General features: G+C 38.4%; 1 protein-coding gene across 1 annotated transcript; it reads left to right on the plus strand.

The window, feature by feature from the left end:
- The first annotated feature begins 369 nt into the window (after positions 1-369).
- LOC128224351 (uncharacterized) lies at positions 370-25240 on the plus strand. The gene is made up of 4 exons (XM_052934168.1): positions 370-636; positions 1241-1345; positions 21492-21842; positions 21925-25240. The coding sequence occupies exons 3-4, from the start codon at positions 21495-21497 to the stop codon at positions 23575-23577; spliced, it is 2001 nt and encodes a 666-aa protein (XP_052790128.1). The 5' UTR covers positions 370-636; positions 1241-1345; positions 21492-21494; the 3' UTR covers positions 23578-25240.
- The last annotated feature ends 1557 nt before the right edge of the window (positions 25241-26797 follow it).

The raw sequence follows: 26797 nt of genomic DNA on the forward strand, positions 1-26797 counted from the left end.
TCAATAGAAATACACGTTGACAGATGTAACAGCCGACATAAACATTCACTGTCACGTGATTGTTGTTTTTTTCCCCGCCAATTTAGGTCATGAAAACAATGTTAGTTATTAATGAAATATAACAGTGTCAGCAGCTTCGATCGATTTCACAGAAAAATATATATTTAAAAAGAGTGCAAGCTTATTTTTTATAATAAAATTTCACTAAATATCAACTTACAGTCAACTTAGTATGAGCGATAAAACCGAAAGTTAATATTCCCACAATATTTTATGTTGACACCGCTGACCTAGTTTCACATGTTTTACCCTGCAGACGGACTTCTTTTCGACGGGAGATATTTCTGGATTAACAACCATACACTGGTTTGGAAATGCTCGTCATTGTTTTTAATTCGACTCATGTGATTGTCATTACGAAAATTAATACAAATTTGCGTTCATAATAGTGTTTAAACAATAATTAAAACTACGAACACATGTGTGAAGGACATTTCATTATCGCGGAAGTTGCAGTTGAGGAAAATATGAAAATACAATATGGAAAAACATTTGAGAGAGTCCATGCACATTCGCTATGTATCTTATAAAACTCTTGAAATAAGAACGGTGGAAAAACATTGTGCTGTAACATTGGTACGTTTGTATTCTTATATTGATATTGGTTGGATTGATTTAGATAACAGTTTCTTCTGTGAACGAACAGTGTTCTGTAGAAGTGTAACATGTGGATTATTGTATAGGCTGGGTTGTTTTCGGTTACAGTTTTAAAGCTGGATGAAAGCTGTTCTATTTCACTGGAAGTTGATGTTCTTATTCTTGCTTCGTTGGGCAGCTCATAGTTTCTACGGGGTGGGGTAACACTCATTGTACGAATGTAATACTGCAGCAGTGGTATGTGGACATTCTTAAATGGTGGGACGGTAAAATAGTTTGAACTCTATGTCAACAGTATGTCTTAACTCTCTCTTGACAAGATTAGCTGGAACTTAAAATTTACTACTAATATTAATATGCTCTTGGTATGTGCTTAATCTGCCTTATATCGATTCAGAGCTAGTGCGGGATTTATTTATGATTTTATATTCCCTTTTATTTTATGATAAGGTAACTGAAAGTATATAGTTAGTATGGTTCTAAACTAATGGTGTCTGCCAAATTCGATATTTGACAAAAGTTACTTACCGTATGCCGTAAGGTTCGTTAGACGTTCTGTACACATTTTCAGTAATATTTTCAGGATGCAAGGATGACCAATACGAATTTCCACTAGATCTGCTTCTTCATAGCGTGTACAACCGGCTTTTACCGAAGTCAGCTTCGCAAGTTTAGAGACACACAAGAGGTACGGACTTGTTGCGCTGATTTAATGAAATCACACTGAATTATCCAAAATAATGGTATATAACTTCAGCCGAGCTATTTCTTTGACAACTGTCTGCTCGATTATACCAGCAAGAATTCACACAAGATGTGAACGTTCTTTATTGACTGATCATTGAGATCAAATATACAAACAGGTAAACGTACTAGAATGACTGGTAATTAAGATCTGATATACAAACAGGTAAACGTACTCGATTGACTGGTCGTTGGGATCGAACATACAAACAGGTAAACGTACTCGATTGACTGGTCATTAAGATCGAATTTACAAACAGGTAAACGTACTTTATTATCTAGTCATTTAGATCGAATATACAAACAGGTAAACGTACTTTATTAACTGGTCATTAAGATCGAATATACAAACAGGTAAACGTACTTTATTAACTGGTCATTAAGATCGAATATACAAACAGGTTAACGTACCGGAATGACTGGTCATTGAGATCGGATAAACAAACAGGTAAACGTACTTGATTAACTGGTCATTGAGGTATAATATACCAACAGGTAAAGTTCTTATTTGACTGGTCATTGAGATCGGATATACAAACAGGTAAACGTACTGGATTGGCCGGTCATTCAGGTCGAATATACCAACAGGTAAAGTTCTTATTTGACTGGTCATTGAGATCGGATATACGAATAGGTAAACGTACTGGATTGGCCGGTCATTGAGGTCGAATATACAAACAGGTAAGCGTACTGGATTGGTCGGTCAAGGGGATCGAATATACAAACAGGTAAACGTACTGGATTGACTGGTCATTGAGGTCGAATATACAAACAGGTAAACGTATTGGATTGGCTGGTCATTGAAATCGAATATACAAACAAGTAAACGCATTGGATTGGCCGGTCATTGCGATCGAATATATAAACACTTAAAGGCACTGACTTTACGAGTCATCGAAATCGAAATTAGGTAAACGGACTTGATAACCTTGTCCCGAAGACAGTAAGTAAAAATAAATTTTTAACATACTGGATTGACTGGTCCTTAACGCAATACATTTAATCGATACTTTTTTTTCTCATATCGTTATTTTTATATTATTCATTTGTTACGTTTTTGTTAATATATGTATGAATTAAATCTCATGTTACCCAAACAAATCAAGTTCATTGTTCAGGTATGTGTTAGATATTAGGTTTCATCAATACTTTAGCTAATTGGCATTTAGCACGCACACTAGCGTGACGATTTAAAACAATTTGTATCCATTCATAACATGTCAATCTTAATCCTTCTGTTGAATAGATCGCGTTATGATTGAAAACTAAGCGTCTCCAACCATTACGTGTATAGGTTCAAATAGAACTTGAGAAATTCCAAAGATGTACTTTCGGTTGAATGTCTTACCGTTTTAAGTTATATACATGGACGGATTTAAATGATAGGAAAACATTGTTGGCAAGATTATGTAGCTTTTGTGCCAAAATATTTCCATTCCTTAAACAAAGGTTTTCAAAGTAGTTTTTATAGAAATATCACACTTCAAAAGTTTACACATAAGTTAAAATACGTTAAACATTTCTTAAGATGCCTCTGTAAAAGGCCCTAAGAGTTTACGCAAGCGGATGAACATTTCGCTTCTAATATTGAAACGTGCGCTTCTTACGCCGGGGGTCAAACAAAGGACGGCCCAATACATGGAATTCCTTCTGCTAAACCTCCGATCCCCTTCACCAGAATAATTATAGTATTAATCTTTGCATTTTGGTGAATTTATGCATATTGTACCTAACATATATACTTGGAAAATTCTGAAGATACGGGGGGGGGGGGCGCTGGGGCGCACCAGTCGTGAAGGATTCCCCCACCCCCTCTGAATCCGAGCAAAATGCCTAATCCTGTTAACTATCTTAAATATATCTATTGTATACATATAAGTAACAGCTAATATATTTGATATGTTTTTCAAAAAAATGATATATTAGATATAAATATTTTAGACGTAACACTTACCGTGTCAAATCAAGCTTAAAATAGAAATTACGAAGTTTTGTATTTAAATCAACTGTCTCAGACCATGACGTGTCAAGCTAAATATAGATATTAACAAATGCTAAATATGTACTTTCGAGTGAGTTTCTTCTATATTACATTTTAAGTTCTTTACATTGATTTATGTAAATAAACCGAAAACTTTGTTATCCAGGTAAAATTGGTTTAACATTTAAATATTTATTTCGTGTTTAACGATTATGAATCAATATTCCTAGTATAGAAATGATAGATGCCTTCTTTGTTTACATTTATGGTCAAAATTGGCCTGTTTCGGGATACATATTTTTGTGCTGAAGGTTATTGTGTCGTATTTATTGTTTAAAAGGTATAAAGTTTCCTTGGTTATAAAAGAAATATGATGAGTTGCTAACACAAGTACACTACAGTACAGTTCCAGTAACATGGAAAGTTGCTAACAGAGGATCAATACGGGTACAGACCTAGTATCCGAACAGGGTAAGTTGCTGACACAGGTACAATACGGGTAAAGAACCCAGTATCCGAAAATGGTAAATTGCTAACACATGTACATTACGGGTAAAGAACCCAGTATCCGAAAATGGTAAGTTGCTAACACAGGTACAATACGGGTACAGTTCCAGTATCGGAGCATGGTAAGTTGCTAACACAGGTACAGGTCACACAGGTACAATACAGGTACAGTTCCAGTGTCGAAACATGAAGTTTCCAGCACAGGTACAACACTGGGACAATCCTAGTAGCCGAACATGGTAAGTTGCTAACACGGTAACAAAACGGGGACAATCCTAGTAGAAATACATGGTAATTTACTAACACAGGTACCATACAGGAATAATCCCAGTAGAAATACATGGTTAGTTGCTTACACAGGTACAATACGGGGACAACCCCAGTAGCCGAACATGGTTAGTTGCTTACACTGGTTAAATACGAGGGCAATCACAGTAGCTGAGCATTGTTTTTTTATCATTATATTATTATTATTATTTTTTTATCATTATTTTTAATGATTTTTATTATTATTATTATTATTATTATTATTATTATTATTATTATTATTATTATTATTATTATTATTATTATTATTATTATTTTATTATTATTATTATCATTATTATTATATTTTCTATATTATTACTATTGTTATTGCTATTACTTGTAGTAGCAGTACTAGAAGTAGTAGTAGTAGTAGTAGTAGTAGTAGTAGTAGTAGTAGTTGTAGTAGTAGTAGTAGTAGTAGTAGTAGTGGTAGTGGTAGTGGTAGTGGTAGTGGTAGTAGTAGTAGTAGTAGTAGTAGTAGTAGTAGTAGTAGTAGTAGTAGTAGTAGTAGTAGTAGTAGTAGTAATAGTGGTAGTGGTAGTGGTAGTGGTAGTGGTAGTGGTAGTGGTAGTAGTGGTAGTGGTAGTGGTAGTGGTAGTGGTAGTAGTGGTAGTGGTAGTGGTAGTGGTAGTGGTAGTGGTGGTAGTGGTAGTGGTAGTGGTAGTGGTAGTGGTAGTGGTAGTAGTAGTAGTAGTAGTAGTAGTAGTAGTAGTAGTAGTAGTAGTAGTAGTAGTAGTAGTAGTAATAGTGGTAGTGGTAGTGGTAGTGGTAGTGGTAGTAGTGGTAGTGGTAGTGGTAGTGGTAGTGGTAGTAGTAGTAGTAGTAGTATATTATTATTGCACGCAGTAGTTGTCTTGACAAGATTGGGTGAGACCTAATAGTGCATGTATGTGCTATAAAGTTGTATTTAAAGCTTTGCCCATTGTTTATTCCGAGCCAATGCGGGATTGTATTGGTGATAATCTCAGACGTTTCTCTTTATTTGATTGGTAAGGTGGGCGGACATCAATAGCTTGTGGGAATGAATATTTGCTAGGAACCGAGAGGAATGGATAATCATTGATATGTACGCAGATTATTGAAATGTTTTGTATAACATTAGATTCTACAATAAGTAATAACGCCCTCAGCCAGTATCGGGTTTCCTTTAAATTAGCTTTAAACTAGAAATTGAGCAGTGAGATAAAAGTAGTGTTCAAATATTTTGAAGTTCAATCTTTATTGCCATTGAAGAGAATTGTAAAACAAGGTAAAATCACGCTTGTCATTGCTTTTGTTATAGCCAATTATATTGACTTTATTAAAATTGTCACCCCGAAACATGGAAACTTCATTATTGACTTGTTTTATTTCAGTTGAATGCATAATGTCAATAAACCACGTACTCGATAGACTCGTCCTTTACATGGTATAGGGTTAACGCAATACATGCAATTTATATCGGCTGTATGCTCATAGTATCATTTTTTTTATTTTGGATTGTCATTAAATTTTTTATTAATATCTTTACGAAATAAGGTCTACGTTACCAATCATTACATTTATTAATCAGATGTATAGATTACATAAATACTTCAGCTAATTGGCATTTAACACAACACTTGCAAGATGATATTGAAAATAAATTAAATGTTAAACTTAAACAGTCGGTTGAATATATCGCGTGTTGATTGAAAACCAATCATCTCCAACCATTACGTGTAAAGCTTAAAATATTATTTGATAAATTCTAGAGTTGAACTTTCGGGTAAGTTTCTTAACGTTTTAAGTTTATTACAGGGATTGATGGAAATGATAGAAAATCATAGATAGGAAGGTAATGTCAGTTTTGTGCAATACTATTTTAATTAATTAAGTAAGAAAAAAGTCTTCAAATAATTATGAAAAGTGACCGTATTGCTTTTAATGTGCAACACTAATACAACATACTGTCAAGACAGATGTGTTCTTGACATATCTTTCAAGTACTTATTAAAACACGCACTTACCGTATTGTAACGTCTTACAAGTTGTTATTAAAACACGCACTTACCGTATTGTAACGTCTTACAAGTTGTTATTAAAACACGCACTTACCGTATTGTAACGTCTTACAAGTTGTTATTGAAACACACACTTACCGTCTTGTAACGTCTTAAAAGTTGTTATTGAAACACACACTTACCGTCTTGTAACGTCTTAAAAGTTGTTATTGAAACACACACTTACCGTCTTGTAACGTCTTAAAAGTTGTTATTGAATCACACACTTACCGTCTTGTAACGTCTTAAAAGTTGTTATTGAAACACACACTTACCGTCTTGTAACGTCTTAAAAGTTGTTATTGAAACACACACTTACCGTCTTGTAACGTCTTACAAGTTGTTATTGAATCACACACTTACAATCTTGTAAAGTCTTAAAAGTTGTTATTGAAACACACACTTACCGTCTTGTAACGTCTGAAAGGTTGTTATTGAAACACACACTTACCGTCTTGTAACGTCTTACAAGTTGTTATTGAAACACACACTTACCGCCTTGTAACGTCTTAAAGGTTGTTATTGAAACACACTCTTACCGTCTTGTAACGTCTTACAAGTTGTTATTGAAATACACACTTACCGTCTTGTAACGTCTTACAAGTTGTTATTGAAACACTCACTTACCGTCTTGTAACGTCTTACAAGTTGTTATTGAATCACACACTTACCGTCTTGTAACGTCTTAAAAGTTGTTATTGAAACACACACTTACCGTCTTGTAACGTCTTAAAAGTTGTTATTGAAACACACACTTACCGTCTTGTAACGTCTTAAAAGTTGTTATTGAAACACACACTTACCGTCTTGTAACGTCTTAAAAGTTGTTATTGAAACACACACTTACCGTCTTGTAACGTCTTACAAGTTGTTATTGAAACACACACTTACCGTCTTGTAACGTCTTAAAAGTTGTTATTGAAACACACACTTACCGTCTTGTAACGTCTTACAAGTTGTTATTGAATCACACACTTACCGTCTTGTAACGTCTTACAAGTTGTTATTGAAACACACACTTACCGTCTTGTAACGTCTTAAAAGTTGTTATTGAATCACACACTTACCGTCTTGTAACGTCTTAAAAGTTGTTATTGAAACACACACTTACCGTCTTGTAACGTCTGAAAGGTTGTTCTTGAAACACACACTTACCGTCTTGTAACGTCTTAAAGGTTGTTATTGAAACACACACTTACCGTCTTGTAACGTCTTAAAGGTTGTTATTGAAACACACTCTTACCGTCTTATAACGCCTTAAAGGTTGTTATTGAAACACACTCTTACCGTCTTATATTGCCTTAAAGGTTGTTATTGAAACACACTCTTACCGTAATATAACGCCTTAAAGGTTGTTATTAAAAAACACACTTACCGTCTTGTATCGTCTTAAAAGCTGGCGACAGTGCTTGGAGGCATAATATATCGGTCGAATTTGATTGTGTAATTTGCCTTATTAATTTAATTGACTACATAGCTGCATGTTTTGCTTGTCATTTACAGAGAATACAACTGTCTAAAAGTATTATAAGAAATTAAAACTGTAAAAGTTTCAGAAATTCAACACGCTATGGGTAAAATCGTTACATGTTCGTATATTTCTTTGACTAAATTACCGGGCAGACTTGTCGCATCTTTAAGTATTTGAGTCATATAACACACTATTGTTCTAGGTCTTTCAATACATAATGATGTAACCATCACTTAAATAGTGTATCATAAACTATAGTTGGTAAGTGGATATTTACCTTCACTTTGGTAAGTGAATCATTAGCTTTACTTTAATAAGTGGATCATTAGCTTAGATCATGCGCTTTAGTTTGGTAAGCGGATCATAATATTCAATTTTGCAAGTGAGTAATAAGCTTCAGATTGGTAAGTGGATCATAAGCTTCAGTTTCGTAAGCGAATCATAATCTTCAGTTTGGTAAACGGATCATAAGCTTTAGTTTGGTAAGCGGATCATAAGCGTCAGTTTCGTAACCGAATCATAAGGTCAAGTTTGGTAAGCGGATAATCAGCTTCAGTTTCGTAAGCGGGTCATAAGCTTTAGTTTGGTAAGCGGATCATAAGCTTCAGTTTCGTAAGCGAATCATAAGCTTCAGTTTGGTAAGCGGATCATAAGCTTCAGTTTCGTAAGCGGATCATAAGCTTCAGTTTCGTAAGCGAATCATAAGCTTCAGTTTCGTAAGCGGATCATAAGCTTCAGTTTCGTAAGCGGATCATAAGCTTCAGTTTCGTTAGCGGATCATAAGCTTCAGTTTCGTAAGCTGATCATAAGCTTCAGTTTCGTAAGCGAATCATAAGCTTCAGTTTCGTAAGCGAATAATAAGCTTCAGTTTCGTAAGCGGATCATAAGCTTCAGTTTCGTAATCGGATCATAAGATTCAGTTTCGTTAGCGAATCATCAGCTTCAGTTTCGTAAGCGGATCATAAGATTCAGTTTGGTAAGCGGATCATAAGCTTCAGTTTCGTTAGCGGATCTTAACTTTTAGCTCGGTAATCGGATCATAACCTTTAGTTTGTAAGTGTAAGTGGATTATACATTTCAGATTGGTACGCGGATCATCAGTTTCAGATTGGTAAACGAATCATAAGCTTCAGTTTGATAAGATGATCAGAAACTGTATTTGCTTAGCGGATCTAAAGCATCAGTTTGCTTAGTGGATCATGAAGTTTAGTTTCGTAAGCGGATCTAAACTTTCAGTTTTGTAATCGGGTCATACGGTTCAGTTTTGTAAGTGGATCTTAAGCTCCAGTTTGGTAAACGGTTCCAAAGCTTCAGTTTGGGAAGTGGAACTTAATCTTTATTTTGGTAATCATATCTAAAGCGTCAGTTTGGTAAGTGGATCATAAGCTCCAGTTTAGTAAGCTGATCCTAGGCTTTAGTTTGGAGTGTGGAAAATGAACTTCAGTTTGTTATTGAAACAGAAGATTCAGGTCGAATATTTCATTAGCTTCAGTTTGGTTTGTGAAACATTAGCTTCTGGTCATGTTGATTAGAAAAAAACAGTATTATTAAAATTGATTTTAACAACAGCACATTTTAAAACATAGTTAGTTTCTAGGCCAAGTATTTATTCTTATTATGTTTAAGATTGATATTTTTTTCAAGTGACAAATATACAGCACCGCTATATAATAACAGACACTAAAGGAGAGACATACATACAACACCGCTATATTATAACAGACACTAAAGGAGAGACATAAGGTCGGGCAGTGGATACACAGATCCAGTTGGGTAAGTGGATCATGAGCTTCAGTTTGGTAAGTGGATGATAAGCTTCAGTTTTGACAATATCAGAAGTATTGATCTGTGAAGCAGATCATTGACTTCAAATCTGTTAATGAATCATAAGCTTCAATTTAGTAAGTAGATGACTAGCTTCAAATCGTTTTGGGTATCATAAACGTAAGTTTGGTAAGCAAATCATTGGCTTTAGTATAGTAATTTATTAGCTTAGTTTGGTTAATTGATTTTTAGCTTCAGTTTGGTAAATTTATCAAAAGCTCCAATAAGGTAAGTGGATCATTAGCTTCAGTTTGGCATGTGGGTTATGAGCTTCCGTTTGGTTCGTTGATCATTAGCTTCAGTTTGGTTAGTGGATTAGGTTGGTTAAAACATAATAAACTTAATTTAGTTCGTGAATCATTGGCTTCCTTTTTGCTAGCTAATCATTAACATCATTAGCTTCCGCCTGATAAGCAGCTAATAAGCTTTGTGGATTGTTAGCTTCAGTTTGGTTAGTGGATCGTAAGCACGGTGAGGTTTGTGGATCATTAGCTACAGTTCGGCTAGTGGATCATCAGCTCCAGTGAGGTTATTGTATCATTAGCTTCAGTTAGGCAAGTGTATATTAGTTTCAGTTAGGCTAGTGGATCATTAGCTCCAGTTAGGTTAGTGGATCATTAGCTCAAGTTAGGTTATGGATCATTAGCTCCAGTTATGTTAGTGGATCATTAGCTACAGTTCGGTTAGTGGATCATTACCTAAAGTTAGGCTAGTGGATCATTTGCTCCAGTAAGGCTAGTGAATCATTCGCTACAGTTAGGCTAGTGGATCATTAGCTCCAGTTAAGCTTGTGGATCATTAGCTCCAGTTAGGCTAGCGGATCATTAGCTCCAGCTAGGCTAGTGGATCTTGAACTACAGTTAGGCTAGTGGATCATTAGCTACAGATAGGCTAGTGGATCATTAGCTCCAGTTAGGCTAGTGGATCATTAGCTACAGTTAGGCTACTGGATTATTAGCTAAAGTTAGGCTAGTGGATCATTAGCTCCAGTTAGGCTAGTGGATCATTAGCTCCAGTTAGGCTAGTGGATCATTAGCTCCAGGTAGGCTAGTGAATCATAAGCTTCAGTTAGGCTAGTGGATCATTAACTACAGTTAAGCTAGTGGATCATTAACTACAGTTAGGCTAGTGGATCATTAGCTCCAGTTAAGCTAGTGGATCATTAGCTCCAGTTAGGCTAGTGGATCATTAGCTCCAGCTAGGCTAGTGGATCATTAACTACAGTTCGGCTAGTGGATCATTAGCTCCAGTTAGGCTAGTGGATCATTAGCTACAGATAGGCTAGTGGATCATTAGCTCCAGTTAGGCTAGTGGATCATTAGCTCCAGTTAGGCTAGTGGATCATTAGCTAAAGTTAGGCTAGTGGATCATTAGCTCCAGTTAGGCTAGTGGATCATTAGCACCAGTTAGGCTAGTGGATCATTAGCTCCAGTTAGGCTAGTGGATCATTAGCTTCAGTTAGGCTAGTGGATCATTAACTACAGTTAAGCTAGTGGATCATTAACTACAGTTAGGCTAGTGGATCATTAGCTCCAGTTAGGCTAGTGGATCATTAGCTCAAGTTAAGCTAGTGGACCATTAGCTCCAGTTAGGCTAGTGGATCATTAGCTACAGTTAGGCTAGTGCATCATTAGCTACATTTAGGTTAGTGAATCATTAACTACAGTTAGGCTAGTGGATCATTCGCTACAGCTAGGCTAGTGGATCATTAGCTCCAGTTAGGCTAGTGGATCATTAGTTACAGTTAGGCTTGTGGATCATAAGCTCCAGTTAGGCTAGTGTATCATTAGCTCCAGTTAGGCTAGTGGATCATTAGCTCCAGTTAGGCTAGTGGATCATTAGCTCCAGTTAGGTTAGTGGATCATTAGCTCCAGTTAGGCTAGTGGATCATTAGCTACAGTTAGGCTAGTTGATCATTAGCTACAGTTAGGTTAGTGGATCATTAGTTCCAGTTAGGTTAGTGAATCATTAACTCCAGTTAGGCTAGTGGATCATAAGCTCCAGTTAGGCTAGTGGATCATTAGCTCCAGTTAGACTTGGGGATCATTAGCTACAATTAGGTTAGTTGATCATTAGCTACAGTTAGGCTAGTGGATCATTAGCTCCAGTTAGGCTAGTGAATCATTAACTCCAGTTAGGCTAGTGAATCATAAACTCCAGTTAGGCTAGTGGATCATAAGCTCCAGTTAGGCTAGTGGATCATTAGCTACAATTAGGTTAGTGGATCATTAGCTCCAGTTAGGCTAGTGGATCATTAGCTCCAGTTAAGCTAGTGGATCATTAGCTCCAGTTAGGCTAGTGGATATTTAGCTTCAGTTAGGCTAGTGGATCATTCGCTACAGTTGGGCTAGTGGATCATTAGCTCCAGTTAGGCTAGTGGATCATTCGCTACAGTTAGGCTAGTGGATCATTAGCTCCAGTTAGGCTAGTGGATCATTACCTTCAGTTAGGCTAGTGGATCATTAGCTAAAGTTCGGTAAGTGGATCATTAGCTCCAGTTAGGCTAGTGGATCATTAGCTCCAGTAAGGTTAGTGGATCATAAGCTCCAGTTAGGCTAGTGGATCATAAGCTCCAGTTAGGCTAGTGGATCATTAGCTCCAGTTAGACTTGGGGATCATTTTTTACTGTTAGGTTAGTGGATCATTAGCTCCAGTTAGGCTAGTGGATCATTAGCTCCAGTTCGTCTTGTGGATCATTAGCTCCAGTTAGGTTAGTGGATCATTAGCTCCAGTTAGGCTAGTGGATCATTAGCTCCAGTTAGGATAGTGGATCATTAGCTCCAGTTCGGCTTGTGGATCATTAGCTCCAGTTAGGCTAGTGGATCATGAGCTCCAGTTACTTTAGTGGATCATTAGCTCCAGTTAGGATAGTGGATCATTAGCTACAGTTAGGCTAGTGGATCATTAGCTACAGTTAGGCTAGTGGATCATTAGCTCCAGTTAGATTAGTGGATCATTACCTCCAGTTCGGCTAGTGGATCATTAGCTCCAGTTAGGTTAGTGGATCATTAACTCTAGTTAGGCTAGTGGATCATTAGCTCCAGTTAGGTTAGTGGATCATTAGCTCCAGTTAGGTTATTGGATCATTAGCTCAAGTTCGGCTTGTGGATCATTAGCTCCAGTTAGGTTAGTGGATCATTAGTTCCAGTTAGGCTAGTGAATAATTTGCTCCAGTTCGGCTTGTGGATCATTAGCTCCAGTTAAGCTAGTGAATCATTTGCTCCAGTTAGGTTAGTGGATCATTAGCTCCAGTTGAGCTTGAGCATCATTAGCTCCAGTTAGGTTAGTGGATCATTAGCTACAGTTAGGCTAGTAGATCATTAGCTCCAGTTAGGCTAGTGAAGCATTTGCTTCAGTTAGGCTAGTGGATCATTAGCTACAGTTAGATTAGTGGATCATTAGCTACAGTTAGGCTAGTAGATCATTAGCTCCAGTTAGGCTAGTGAAGCATTTGCTTCAGTTAGGCTAGTAGATCATTAGCTCCAGTTAGGCTAGTGAAGCATTTGCTTCAGTTAGGCTAGTGGATCATTAGCTACAGTTATGCTAGTTGATCATTAGCTACAGTTAGGCTAGTGGATCATTAGCTACAGTTAGATTAGTGGATCATTACCTACAGTTAGGCTAGTGGATTGCTAGCTCCAGTTAGGCTAGTGGATCATTAGCTCCAGTTAGGTTAGTGGATCATTAGCTCCAGTTAGGCTAGTGAAGCATTTGCTTCAGTTAGGCTAGTGGATCATTAGCTACAGTTATGCTAGTTGATCATTAGCTACAGTTATGCTAGTGGATCATTAGCTTCAGTTAGGCTAGTGGATCATTTGCTTCAGTTAGGCTAGTGGATCATTAGCTCCAGTTAGGCTAGTGAAGCATTTGCTTCAGTTAGGCTTGTGGATCATTAGCTACAGTTATGCTAGTTGATCATTAGCTACAGTTATGCTAGTGGATCATTAGCTTCAGTTAGGCTAGTGGATCATTAGCTCCAGTTAGGTTAGTGGATCATTAGCTACAGTTAGGCTAGTGGATCATTAGCTTCAGTTAGGCTAGTGGATCATTAGCTACAGTTAGGCTAGTGGATCATTAGCTACAGTTAGGCTAGTGGATTGCTAGCTCCAGTTAGGCTAGTGGATCATTAGCTCCAGTTAGGTTAGTGGATCATTAGCTCCAGTTAGGCTAGTGAAGCATTTGCTTCAGTTAGGCTAGTGGATCATTAGCTACAGTTATGCTAGTTGATCATTAGCTACAGTTAGGCTAGTGTATCATTAGCTCCAGTTAGGCTAGTGGATTGCTAGCTCCAGTTAGGCTAGTGAAGCATTTGCTTCAGTTAGGCTAGTGGATCATTAGCTCCAGTTAGGCTAGTGAAGCATTTGCTTCAGTTAGGCTAGTGCATCATTAACTCCAGTTAGGCTAGTGGATCATTAGCTTCAGTTAGGCTAGTGGATCATTAGCTACAGTTAGATTAGTGGATCATTAACTCCAGTTAGGCTAGTGGATTGCTAGCTCCAGTTAGGCTAGTGGATCATTAGCTCCAGTTAGGTTAGTGGATCATTAGCTCCAGTTAGGCTAATGAAGCATTTGCTTCAGTTAGGCTAGTGGATCATTAGCTACAGTTATGCTAGTTGATCATTAGCTACAGTTAGGCTAGTGTATCATTAGCTCCAGTTAGGCTAGTGGATCATTAACTCCAGTTAGGCTAGTGGATTGCTAGCTCCAGTTAGGCTAGTGGATCATTAGCTCCAGTTAGGTTAGTGGATCATTAGCTCCAGTTAGGCTAGTGAAGCATTTGCTTCAGTTAGGCTAGTGGATCATTAGCTACAGTTATGCTAGTTGATCATTAGCTACAGTTAGGCTAGTGTATCATTAGCTACAGTTAGATTAGTGGATCATTAACTCCAGTTAGGCTAGTGGATTGCTAGCTCCAGTTAGGCTAGTGGATCATTAGCTTCAGTTAGGTTAGTGGATCATGAGCTCCAGTTATTTTAGTGGATCATTAGCTCCAGTTAGGATAGTGGATCATTAGCTACAGTTATGCTAGTTGATCATTAGCTACAGTTAGGCTAGTGTATCATTAGCTCCAGTTAGGCTAGTGGATCATTAACTCCAGTTAGGTTAGTGGATTGCTAGCTCCAGTTAGGCTAGTGAAGCATTTGCTTCAGTTAGGCTAGTGGATCATTAGCTCCAGTTAGGCTAGTGAAGCATTTGCTTCAGTTAGGCTAGTGTATCATTAGCTCCAGTTAGGCTAGTGGATTGCTAGCTCCAGTTAGGCTAGTGAAGCATTTGCTTCAGTTAGGTTAGTGGATCATTAGCTCCAGTTAGGCTAGTGAAGCATTTGCTTCAGTTAGGCTAGTGGATCATTAGCTACAGTTATGCTAGTGGATCATTAGCTACAGTTAGATTAGTGGATCATTAACTCCAGTTAGGCTAGTGGATTGCTAGCTCCAGTTAGGCTAGTGAAGCATTTGCTTCAGTTAGGCTAGTAGATCATTAGCTCCAGTTAGGCTAGTGAAGCATTTGCTTCAGTTAGGCTAGTGGATCATTAGCTACAGTTATGCTAGTTGATCATTAGCTACAGTTAGGCTAGTGGATCATTAGCTCCAGTTAGGCTAGTGGATTGCTAGCTCCTGTTAGGCTAGTGGATCATTAGCTCCAGTTAGGTTAGTGGATCATTAGCTCCAGTTAGGCTAGTGGATCATTAGCTCCAGTTAGGCTAGTTGATCATTAGCTCCAGTTAGGCTAATTGATCATAAGCTACAGTTAGGTTAGTGGATCATTAGCTCCAGTTAGGTTAGTGGATCATTAGCTTCAGTTAGGCAAGTGGATCATGAGCTCCAGTTAGGTTTGTGGATCATTAGCTACAGTTAGGCTATTGGATCATCAGCTCCAATTAGGCTAGTGGATCATTAGCTACAGTTAGGCTAGTGGATCATTAGCTCCAGTTAGGCTTGTGGATCATTAGCTCCAGTTAGGCTAGTGTATCATAAGCTCCAGTTAGGCTAGTGGATCATTACCTTCAGTAAGGCTAGTGGATCATTAGCTCGAGTTAGGTAAGTGGATCATTAACTCTAGTTAGGCCAGTGGATCATTAGCTCCAGTTAGGTTAGTGGATCATTAGCTCAAGTTAGGTTATTGGATCATTACCTCAAATTGGGCTTGTGGATCATTAGCTCCAGTTAGGTTAGTGGATCATTAGCTCCATTTAGGCTAGTGGATCATTAGCTCCAGTTCGGCTTGTGGATCATTAGCTCCAGTTAAGCTAGTGAATCATTTGCTTCAGTTAGGCTAGTGGATCATTAGCTACAGTTCAGCTTGAGCATCACTAGCTCCAGTTAGGTTAGTGGATCATTAGCTCCAGTTAGTCTAGTGGATCATTAGCTACAGTTAGGCTAGTGAATCATTAGCTTCAGTTAGGCTAGTGGATTGCTAGCTCCAGTAAGGCTAGTGGATCATTAGCTCCAGTTAGGCTAGTGGATAATTAGCTCCAGTTAGGCTAGTTGATCATTAGCTCCAGTTAGGCTAGTTGATCATAAGCTACAGTTGGGTTAGTGGATCATTATCTACAGTTAGGTTATTGGATCATTAGCTTCAGTTAGGCAAGTGGATCATGAGCTCCATTTAGGTTAGTGGATCATTAGCTACAGTTAGGCTAGTGGATCATAAGCTCCAGTCAGGTAAGTGTATCATAAGCTCCAGTTAGGCTAGTGGATCATCAGCTCCAATTAGGTTAGTGGATCATTAGCTCCAGTTAGGTTAGTGGATCATTAGCTCAAGTTCGGCTTGTGGATCATGAGCTCCAGTTAGGTTAGTGGATCATTAGCTCCAGTTAGGCTAGTGGATCATTAGCTCCAGTTTGGCTTGTGGATCATTAGCTCCAGTTAAGCTAGTGAATCATTTGCTCCAGTTAGGTTAGTGGATCATTAGCTCCAGTTCAGCTTCAGCATCATTAGCTCCAGTTAGGTTAGTTGATCATTAGCTACAGTTAGGCTAGTTTATCATTAGCTCCAGTTAGGCTAGTGAAGCATTAGCTCCAGTTAGGCTAGTGAAGCATTAGCTTCAGTTAGGCTTGTGGATCATTAGCTCCAGTTAGGCTAGTGAAGCATTAGCTCCAGTTAGGCTAGTGAAGCATTAGCTTCAGTTAGGCTTGTGGAGCATTTGCTCCAGTTAGGCTAGTGAAGCATTAACTACAGTTATGCTAGTGGATCATTAGCTACAGTTAGGTTAGTGGATCATTAGCTCCAGTTAGGCTAGTGGATCATTAGCTCCAGTTAAGCTAGTGGATCATTAGCTCCAGTTAGGCTAATGGATATTTAGCTACAGTTAGGCTAGTGGATCATTCGCTACAGTTAGGCTAGTGGATCATTAGCTCCAGTTAGGCTAGTGGATCATTCGCTACAGTTAGGCTAGTGGATCATTAGCTCCAGTTAGGCTAGTGGATCATTACCTTCAGTTAGGCTAGTGGATCATTAGCTAAAGTTCGGTAAGTGGATCATTAGCTACTGTTAGGTTAGTGGATCATTAGCTACAGTTAGGCTAGTGGATCATTAGCTCCAGTTAGGCTAGTGGATCATAACTCCAGTTAGGCTAGTGGATCATAAGCTCCAGTTAGGCTAGTGGATCATTAGCTCCAGTTAGACTAGTGGATCATTAGCTCCAGTTAGGCTAGTGGATCATTAGCTCCAGTTCAGCTAGTGGATCATAAGCTCCAGTTAGGCTAGTGGATCATTAGCTCCAGTTAGGCTAGTGGATCATTAGCTAAAATTCGGTAAGGGGATCATTAACTACTGTTAGGTTAGTGGATCATTAGCTCCAGTTAGGCTAGTGGATCATTAGCTCCAGTTCGGCTTGTGGATCATTAGCTCCAGTAAGGTTAGTGGATCATTAGCTCCAATTATTTTAGTGGATCATTAGCTCCAGTTAGGATAGTGGATCATTAGCTCCAGTTAGGCTTGTGGATCATTAGCTCCAGTTAGGCTAATGGATCATGAGCTCCAGTTATTTTAGTGGATCATTAGCTCCAGTTAGGATAGTGGATCATTAGCTACAGATAGGCTAGTGGATCATTAGCTACAGTTAGGCTAGTGGATCATTAGCTCCAGTTAGGCTAGTGGACCATTAGCTCCAGTTAGGCTAGTGGATCATTAGCTCCAGTTAGGTTAGTGGATCATTAGCTACAGTTAGGCTAGTGGATCATTAGCTCCAGTTAGAGTTGTGGATCATTACCTCCAGTTAGGCTAGTGGATCATTATCTCGAGTTAGGTTAGTGGATCATTAGTTCCAGTTAGGCTAGTGAATAATTTGCTCAAGATCGGCTTGTGGATCATTAGCTCCAGTTAAGCTAGTGAATCATTTGCTCCAGTTAGGTTAGTGGATCATTAGCTCCAGTTGAGCTTGAGCATCATTAGCTCCAGTTAGGTTAGTGGATCATTAGCTACAGTTAGGCTAGTAGATCATTAGCTCCAGTTAGGCTAGTGAAGCATTTGCTTCAGTTAGGCTAGTGGATCATTAGCTCCAGTTAGGCTAGTGTATCATTAGCTACAGTTAGATTAGTGGATCATTAACTCCAGTTAGGCTAGTGGATTGCTAGCTCCAGTTAGGCTAGTGGATCATTAGCTCCAGTTAGGTTAGTGGATCATTAGCTCCAGTTAGGCTAGTGGATCATTAGCTCCAGTTAGGTTAGTGGATCATTAGCTACAGTTCAGCTTCAGCATCATTAGCTCCAGTTAGGCTAATTGATCATAAGCTACAGTTAGTTTAGTGGATCATTAGCTCCAGTTAGGTTAGTGGATCATTAGCTTCAGTTAGGCAAGTGGATCATGAGCTCCAGTTAGGTTAGTGGATCATTAGCTCCAGTTAGGCTAGTGGATCATAAGCTCCAATTAGGCTAGTGGATCATTAGCTACAGTTAGGCTAGTGGATCATTAGCTCCAGTTAGGCTTGTGGATCATTAGCTCTAGTTAGGCTAGTGTATCATTAGCTCCAGTTAGGCTAGTGGATAATTAGCTCCAGTTAGGCTAGTTGATCATAAGCTACAGTTAGGTTAGTGGATCATTAGCTCCAGTTAGGTTAGTGGATCATTAGCTTCAGTTAGGCAAGTGGATCATGAGCTCCAGTTAGGTTAGTGGATCATTAGCTACAGTTAGGCTAGTAGATCATAAGCTCCAGTCAGGTATGTGTATTATAAGCTCCAGTTAGGCTAGTGGATCATCAGCTCCTATAAGTTTTGTGGATCGCTATCTCCAGTTAGGTTAGTGTATCGTTAGGTCCAGTGAGGTTAGTGGATCGCTCGCTTCAGTAATGAAAATGGGTCGTTAGTTCCAGTAAGGTCAGGGAATCATTAGCATCAGTTTGGTTAGTTGATCATTAGCTCCAGTTAGGTTAGTAGATCGTTAGCTTCAATTTGGTTTGTGGAACATTATCTTCAGTTTGGTTTGGGGATAATTAGCACCAGTTAGATAAGTGGATCACTAGATTCAGGTTAGTTAAAACACCATTAGCTTAATTTAGTCTGTGCCCCATTAGCTTCCTTTTTGCTAGTGAATCATTAACATCATTAAGGTAATTGGATCATAAGCTTCCGTCTGGTAAGTTGGTAATAAGCTTCGGTTTTGTAATTAGATCGTTAGCTTCAGTTTAGTTAGTGGATAGTAAGTTGCAGTGAGGTTAGTGTATCATTTGCTTTAGTTAAGTTAGTTGATCATTAGCTCCAGTTAGGTTAGTGGATTGTAAAATCCAAGTAGGTAAGTGGATCGTAAGCTCCAGTAACAGTTAGATTAGTAGATGGTTAGCTCCAGTTTTGTTTGTGGATCGTAAGGTTCAGTAAAGTTAATGGATCGTATGCTCCAGTAATGCTAGTGTATCGTACGCTCATGTTAGGTTTAAGGATCGTTAGCTCAACTTTGGTAAGTGGATCGTAAGCTCCAGTAAAGATAGTGGATTGTACGCTCCAGTAAGGTTAGTGGATCGTACGCTCCAGTTAGGTTAGTGGATAATAATCTCATGTTGGATTGGTGGATCGTAAGTTCCAGGTAAGTTAGTGGATCGTAAGCTCCAGTAACGTTATATTAGTGTATCGTGAGCTCCAGGTAAGTGGATCGTAAGCTCCAGTTACAGTTAGATTAGTGGATCGTAAGCTCCAGGTAGGTAGTGGATCGTAAGCTCCAGTTACAGTTAGATTAGTGTATCGTAAGCTCCAGGTAGGTAAGTGGATCGTCAGCTCCAGTAACAGTTAGATTAGAGGATGGTTAGCTCCAGTTTTGTTTAGTGGATCGTAAGTTCCAGTAAGGTTAGTGGATCGTAAGCTCCAGTAAGGATAGTGGATTGTACGCTCCAGTAAGGTTAGTGGATCGTACGCTCCAGTTAGGTTAGTGGATAATAATCTCAAGTTGATCGTAAGTTCGAGTTAGATTAGTGGATCATAATCTCATGTTGGATTAGTGGATCGTAAGCTCCAGCAAGGTAAGTGGATTATAAGCTCCAGTTAGATTAGTTGATCGTAAGCTATAGTTAGGCTAGTGTACCATATTCTCCAGAAAGGTTAGTGGATCGTAAGCTCCAGTAACAGTTAGATTTGCGGATGGTTAGCTCCAGTTTTGTAAGGGGATCGTAAGCTCACGTTAGGTTTAAGGATCTTTTACTCCAGTTTGGTAATTGTATCATAAAATCCAGTTAGATTAGTGGACTGGCGTGCTTTGGCTGGTAGTTGGATCGGCTGATGTGCCTACTTAGGACGGGCCCTGAGGGGCACCGTCCAAAAAAATGAACTTAACAGAGCTGGCTAATCCCCTTTGATTGATTCCCAGTAAGTAATATGAAAATATTTGTTTTTGAAAAAAAGTGGCATACGTTTACATCAACGATTAGGATGCAAGACGCTACTCGTAATAGGTTTTAATTTGAAATGACAATACGAATCATAACAAGGAAGTCAAAGCTGCGTTTAATTTGCACATACTCGCTGCTTATAAAAAGCTAGTATCTTTGATCTTGGCGCATCAAGAATATAACTGAAATTTAGAATTACCAAAACTGTGCATTGTACATGTTTCGAAACGCATGCTAAAAGTAAAATACAAGAAACTATTGTTGGTTATGTGTAGGTTACTTTTTGTGTACCAACATTATCTCAATTCATTTGTATTCAGCGCCAACACATCCATTTCGATTAATACTTCACATCCTCTAGACTTCGTGCTTTTATAAACACAGACACAGAAAAACGCGCTAACGCACACATGCAAGCATACACGCACATCAAAACAAGCATTTACAGAACTTGACACGGTAGCATTAACGAACGTATGTTTACACGGAGGCACTCTCTGATGAACGGAAGCACACATGCACTAGCGCACACACTCTCTCACAAGCACGCATGTACACACACATACGCACGCACGCAGGCACGCACACACCCACACACACACACATACGCACGCACACACCCTCTCACAAGCACGCACGTACACACACACATACGCACGCACACACGCACGCATACACACACACATACGCACGCACGCACGCACGCATGCACGCACGCACTCACACACGCACGCAAGCACGCACGCACGCGCACGCACGCCCGCAACACAGAAACACACACGCACGCACACACCAACACACACACACACACACACACACACACACACACACACACACACGCACACACACACACACACACACACACACTGATGAACGCCAAATGACCGAAACGTTGTTTCATTAATAAAAATTTTTTTGACTTATTCAAACATCACTTTAGTTAAAATATTTGCAAGGGGCATATCACTTTTTTTGATAATACTTTTCATTCTATCTAGTGTATTTTTAGTATGAAAGACTTTTGTTTGCCATGATATGTGATTTGTTGGACATTGTTTTAGGTAAAATATTGAATTGTAACAATATAATGAATATTACAAGTATATTGAAACCATTGTATTCAACTTGTGTTATTTCTTAATGGGCTTCTTTCGCGTATTTTCAGACAATGGACCGTGACCCTGAAGGCCAGCAGGTGATGTCCCTGAGACTGTCCAGAGTTCTGAGGGACATTGGCGTAACGAGACAGAATGTGACTAGGAGGAGGAGGACATACTTGATACAGGAGAAGATGACGAATGATATCTACTACAATGATAGTCGGAAAAAATACTTTGTCTTCGGTAGCCAATCAGAAGGGACAACAACTCTAGGCATGGAATCAGATACAGATGTTCTAATATGTTTTAACGGTTTCAGTGTGATAAAAGACTGGGCAGACTGGGAGCCAGGGAAGAAGTGTCTTCTGCTGATAAAGAACGATCGTTCTCCGCCCCAGCACTGCTGTTTACAGATTGTGAAACATGACTCTCCATGAAACACTAGACAATGTGAAAGCAGAATGGGATGTCGAAAGGACTATGGATGGCAGGGTGCTGTTGAAAAACACTTGGATTGATAGTGGGATGGAGCAGGGCTTTGGTCGGTTATTTAGGAAACAAGGGCCATCAAGAAGTGCTCAAAAAGATGTAGACATCATCTACGCGTTTAGATACAATGGACCGCTGTTTGAATGCAATTTCCTATTCACAAGACCAAAGCCCGGTCACTGGCCAAGACATGAAACACTCGCAAAGGCACGTCAGTGTGAAACATTCCTCGTCCCACAAGGTCACGCCGAGAGTGATCAGTCAAAACTGGAATGGAGATTCTCTACGTCACTGATTGAAAGACTGCTCATGTTTGATCTCAATATTTTGAAAATACAGGTTTACACATTTCTAAAAATTTTACGAAAGTCTTTTTTCAAACCGTTAGTTGGTGATAGACTTAGCACGTTTCATTTTAAAACCGCTTTATTGTTCACCCTTGAGACATATCCTCCAGAAATCTGGCAGGAACGTAACCTGCTGCAGTGCGTTATATTCTGCCTGAAAACTCTTCAACGATGGTTCAACCTTCGACACTGTCCACATTACACGATCTCGGGAGTGGACCTGTTCGTGGGAAAACTGAGAAAATGGGAGTTTCCTCTCTTGTCAGCCGTTCTGTCTGACATGATAGACAACATCATGGACTATGTCACCCAGATAGAAATGGACCAGATAGGGGAGAGGATCGTTGACAGATCCAAAGCAGTCAGTACAATATATCAGAACACATTGGCTACAGTGAAAGAATGCTTTGATGCAAATATGACGGAAATAATCAGTGTTTATTTCTTCTCGACGATTAAAAGAAATAACATTTCCAAAACAAAGAACATTATCATAAAAATTCAGGAGATTCTAAATGAATCGGATATACGGGCAGAATTACAGCATGCAGTTAAGTGGATGTATCAATACATTGCCACCATGGCGGCATCTGCGTGTCTTCACTGGAACCAGCCAATACCGCCAGACATTTACCGCCTGTATGAGGCCTCCCTAGACTCTGACCTCACCTCTAGCAGATTAAAGTTGGCATCCATGTTGTACTGCAGTGGTCAGTATGAGAGGGCAGAATTGGTGTTGGCCTACACCGAGAGTCTGCTGCATGCCGATGTATGGCAGTGGACTCCGTGTGTGGGAAGGCCGGTTCTTAAATCTACTGAGAGGTTTCTACAAAAGGTTTATCAGATTCCTGTTTTGGAAGTGATCAAACGGCATGTTGCATGCAGCGTTGTTTTTAATTCATTAGAAATATGTTGTGTACCTGGGTTCCTAGTATACGAGATGCATAGAACGATTCGCCCTGAAGATTTTCACCACAGACGTAAATCATTCGATGATTGGATGGACCTTGTAGTGATTGACTCCAAACCTTTTATGTTCTACCTGCAGTACCTCACATTCAGACAACTGGGAGAAGAAGAGAGAAGACTGGAAGCACTTCACAAGTTATACAACTATGTTTGTTTTGAGAGTAAAACGAGTGGTCATATAGAGACAGCCCTGCATGTACTTGGACACTGCTTTGAACTAGAGAACCATTATGATTGTGCATGGGCATGCTACGACAAATCCCTCGAGTTTTTCCCTTACAACAACGCAGCCAGGTGGCATATCATGAGACTCCTTCAAAAGGCACGGGGAATACCAGAAGATTAAAAACACCCAGCGTATCACCCTAACTTGGAAGATCCGATTATCATAATAACATTTTGAGTGTTTGTAATCTCTATTGCGTTTTGACAAGTTTCTAAAAAAATCGTATGACAATGCGAGAAGTGTTTGAAGTACACCGTATGACATTGCGGGAAGTGTCTGAAGTAATGCATGCTACATGAGTTCACGTGGTGACATAGTAACAAGAAAACAAACTTCATGGTGTTTCATCAATAACTATTTATGTTTTGGACTGGTCATTTATGATTAAAATACGTAATCAGTGATACATTTCAAACTGTTTTGTAATTATTCGAAAATAATTGACTTGCTTCTAACATTTAATATACAAACAGGTGATTTGTACTCAAGAATTTACATACAACAGATACATGTCTGACTCTGAATTTAGAGAAAGTCTCCGTATTTGTTTGCATTGCTTTTTATATAGAGTTTCTATGTTCAGAACAATAAAACATCCGAGTGAAACAAACTGCATTCAGAACGACTAATATTCAGTTAATGAACCACATACTCAATACAATTAAGATAACAACGTTTTATTCTGTCTCTGACTATAAAAAATGCATATTGGTTTAAACATATTTTATCACATGCTACACCTTGTTTCCGGTTTAATATAACCATCACGTATTTTTTTTATATTACACATGTGTAATATAACATTGCTCTTCATCTATTGGTCAGAAAATATATCGCTCCGCATTTATATAAAAAGTTAATTGGCAAAAAGGAACTGCTAATTGGTAATATTCATGTATACCAAACCTTCAAATCTTATTTTATTTCTATAATAAATATTTGTTTGGTTAGAGTAGTTGAATTTCTTTCTAAATATTAAGAGGGTAACAAAGTATGTCGTCTTGATATCTTGAAAAAGCAAATTTAAAAGCGTCCAAAATTTAGTTTATTTTAACCGAAAATGAACATAAACATTATGACGTCACATCTACTAGATGACGTCATGATGTTTATGTTCACTTCCGGTATAACAGAAAGAAAGATTTCTTTAACATTAAAGTGTTTAGATTGTGATTTTTACTGGATATCATCTGAGAATGCATTCTTCAATAAACGGAATTAAAACGATCGGGTATATATGCTGTTTTAAATAAATCCTGGTACTACATTCCTGTAATGCATGTAGCGCGGGAAATGACAACACTTGGTGATATTCGGCTCATCAGCCTCGCAGGTGAAACAGGTAAATTGTTTTGCCATTTTATACCGAAAAAGCATGTGATAAAAAGAATCTGACACTCGTTGTCATTTAATACCAATTTTTATTAAACTCGTCCAGGAAAACTGTTAGTAAGCTCGCCAAAGGCTCGCTAACTAACAGTTTTCCTGAACTCGTTTAATAAAAATTGGTATTAAATGACAACTCATGTCAGATCCTCTATGTATTCAATATATGTATCAATATCAGCTTGCAACAGTGTTTGAGATCCGATTATGTAAATGATGTATTGTAACATAATAAAAACAATAAACAAAGCTTTTTATCTCCCTCTTCGAGATTAATCTGCATTCAAAGATTAATTAAAAATTGGTTCCTGTTTTACGTACGTTTGTGCAGTATGAACACTCGAGCGCCATCGTGTGTGCTTAAATAAAGGATATTTGTTTACAGATTTAAAATGAAATTTCCAATTTCTGGTTGTATTCTGAAAATTATGAAAATGAATAATCAAACAAACAGGTGAGTCTATAATCATTGCCTACGGAATGAGGACGTACATGTACATACATGTAAGAATATCTTTTATATTAAAACCAAACAACAAACAAGTTGTTATGTCTTAAAAGCACTCAAAAAAGCTCATCTCACGTCCGATGTCAGTTAAAAAAAGAGAAAAAAATATTGATAAAAAATGACTAAAGGCAGTTCATACAACAAAAGAAACCATGGGACAAGGCAAACCACGAGACAGGACAGAACATGAGACAAGACATAACAGACAGAACATGAGACAATACTTAACATGAGACAAGATAAGACCATGAGACAAGACATAACATGAGACGGGACAGACCATGAAACAAGACAAAGTTAACCATGAAATAAGACAAACCATGAAACAATACAAAACATGAGACGAGAAAAAACATGAGACAAGAGAAACCACAAACAAGAGAAACCATGAAAAAAAAAAACAGAACATGAGAAAAGACAAAACACACGTCAAGACAAACCATAAGACGAGAAAGAACATGACACGAGACCGAACACGAGACAAGACAAAACATGACACAAGACAAATATGAGACAAGACAAACCGTGAGACAAGACAAAACATGAGAAAAGACAAAACATGAGACAAGACAAATATGAGACAAGACAAACCGTGAGACAAGACAAAACATGAGAAAAGACAAAACATGAGACAAGAGAAACCATGAGACAAGAGAAACCATGAGACAAGACAAAACATGAGACAAGACAAAACATGAGACGTGATAGAACATTAAACGAGACGGATCATGAAACAATACACATCAGACAAGAATGGACAACCCATGAGACGAGAAAAACAATTGTACTACACAAACCATGATACGAAAAGAAAATTGAGACTAGAAAGAACATGGGACTAGAAAGAACATAAGACAGTCCAGATCATGCGACAATATAGAACATGTTATAAAAAAACTTGAGAAAAGACAGAACATGAGAAAATACAAAACATGCTACAAAAAAGAACTTGAGACAAGACAGAACATAAGACAAAACAGAACATGAGACAAGATAGAACATGAGACAACACAGAACATGAGACAACACAGAACATGAGACAATACAAAACATGCGACAATACAAAACATGAGACAAGACAGAACATAAGACAAAACAGAATATGCGACAATACAAAACATGCGACTAAAAACATGAGACAAGACAGAACATAACACAAGACAGAAAATTGGACAAGACAGAACATGAGATAACACAGAACTTGAGATAACACAGAATATGAACAACACAGAACATGAGACAACAAAAAACATAAGACAACAGAAACATGAGACAACACAAAACATACAACAACACGGTACATAAGACAACACAGAACATGAGATAACACACCCATGAGACAACACAGTAAATGAGACATCACCAAACATGGGTCTTTGATACAACACAGAACATGAGATAACACAGAACATGAGACAACACATACCATGAGACAACACAAAACAT

The sequence above is a fragment of the Mya arenaria genome, chromosome 17 (genome assembly GCF_026914265.1).
Source record: "Mya arenaria isolate MELC-2E11 chromosome 17, ASM2691426v1".
NCBI classification, from domain to species: Eukaryota; Metazoa; Mollusca; class Bivalvia; order Myida; family Myidae; genus Mya; species Mya arenaria.

Excerpts from the sequence above, each read along its gene's own strand:
- LOC128224351 (XM_052934168.1), top strand. The coding sequence starts at position 21,495 with ATGGACCGTGACCCTGAAGGCCAGCAGGTGATGTCCCTGAGACTGTCC. Across the intron at positions 21,843-21,924 it reads AGCACTGCTGTTTACAGATT|TTGAAAAACACTTGGATTGA; the intron begins GTGAAACATGAC and ends GGCAGGGTGCTG.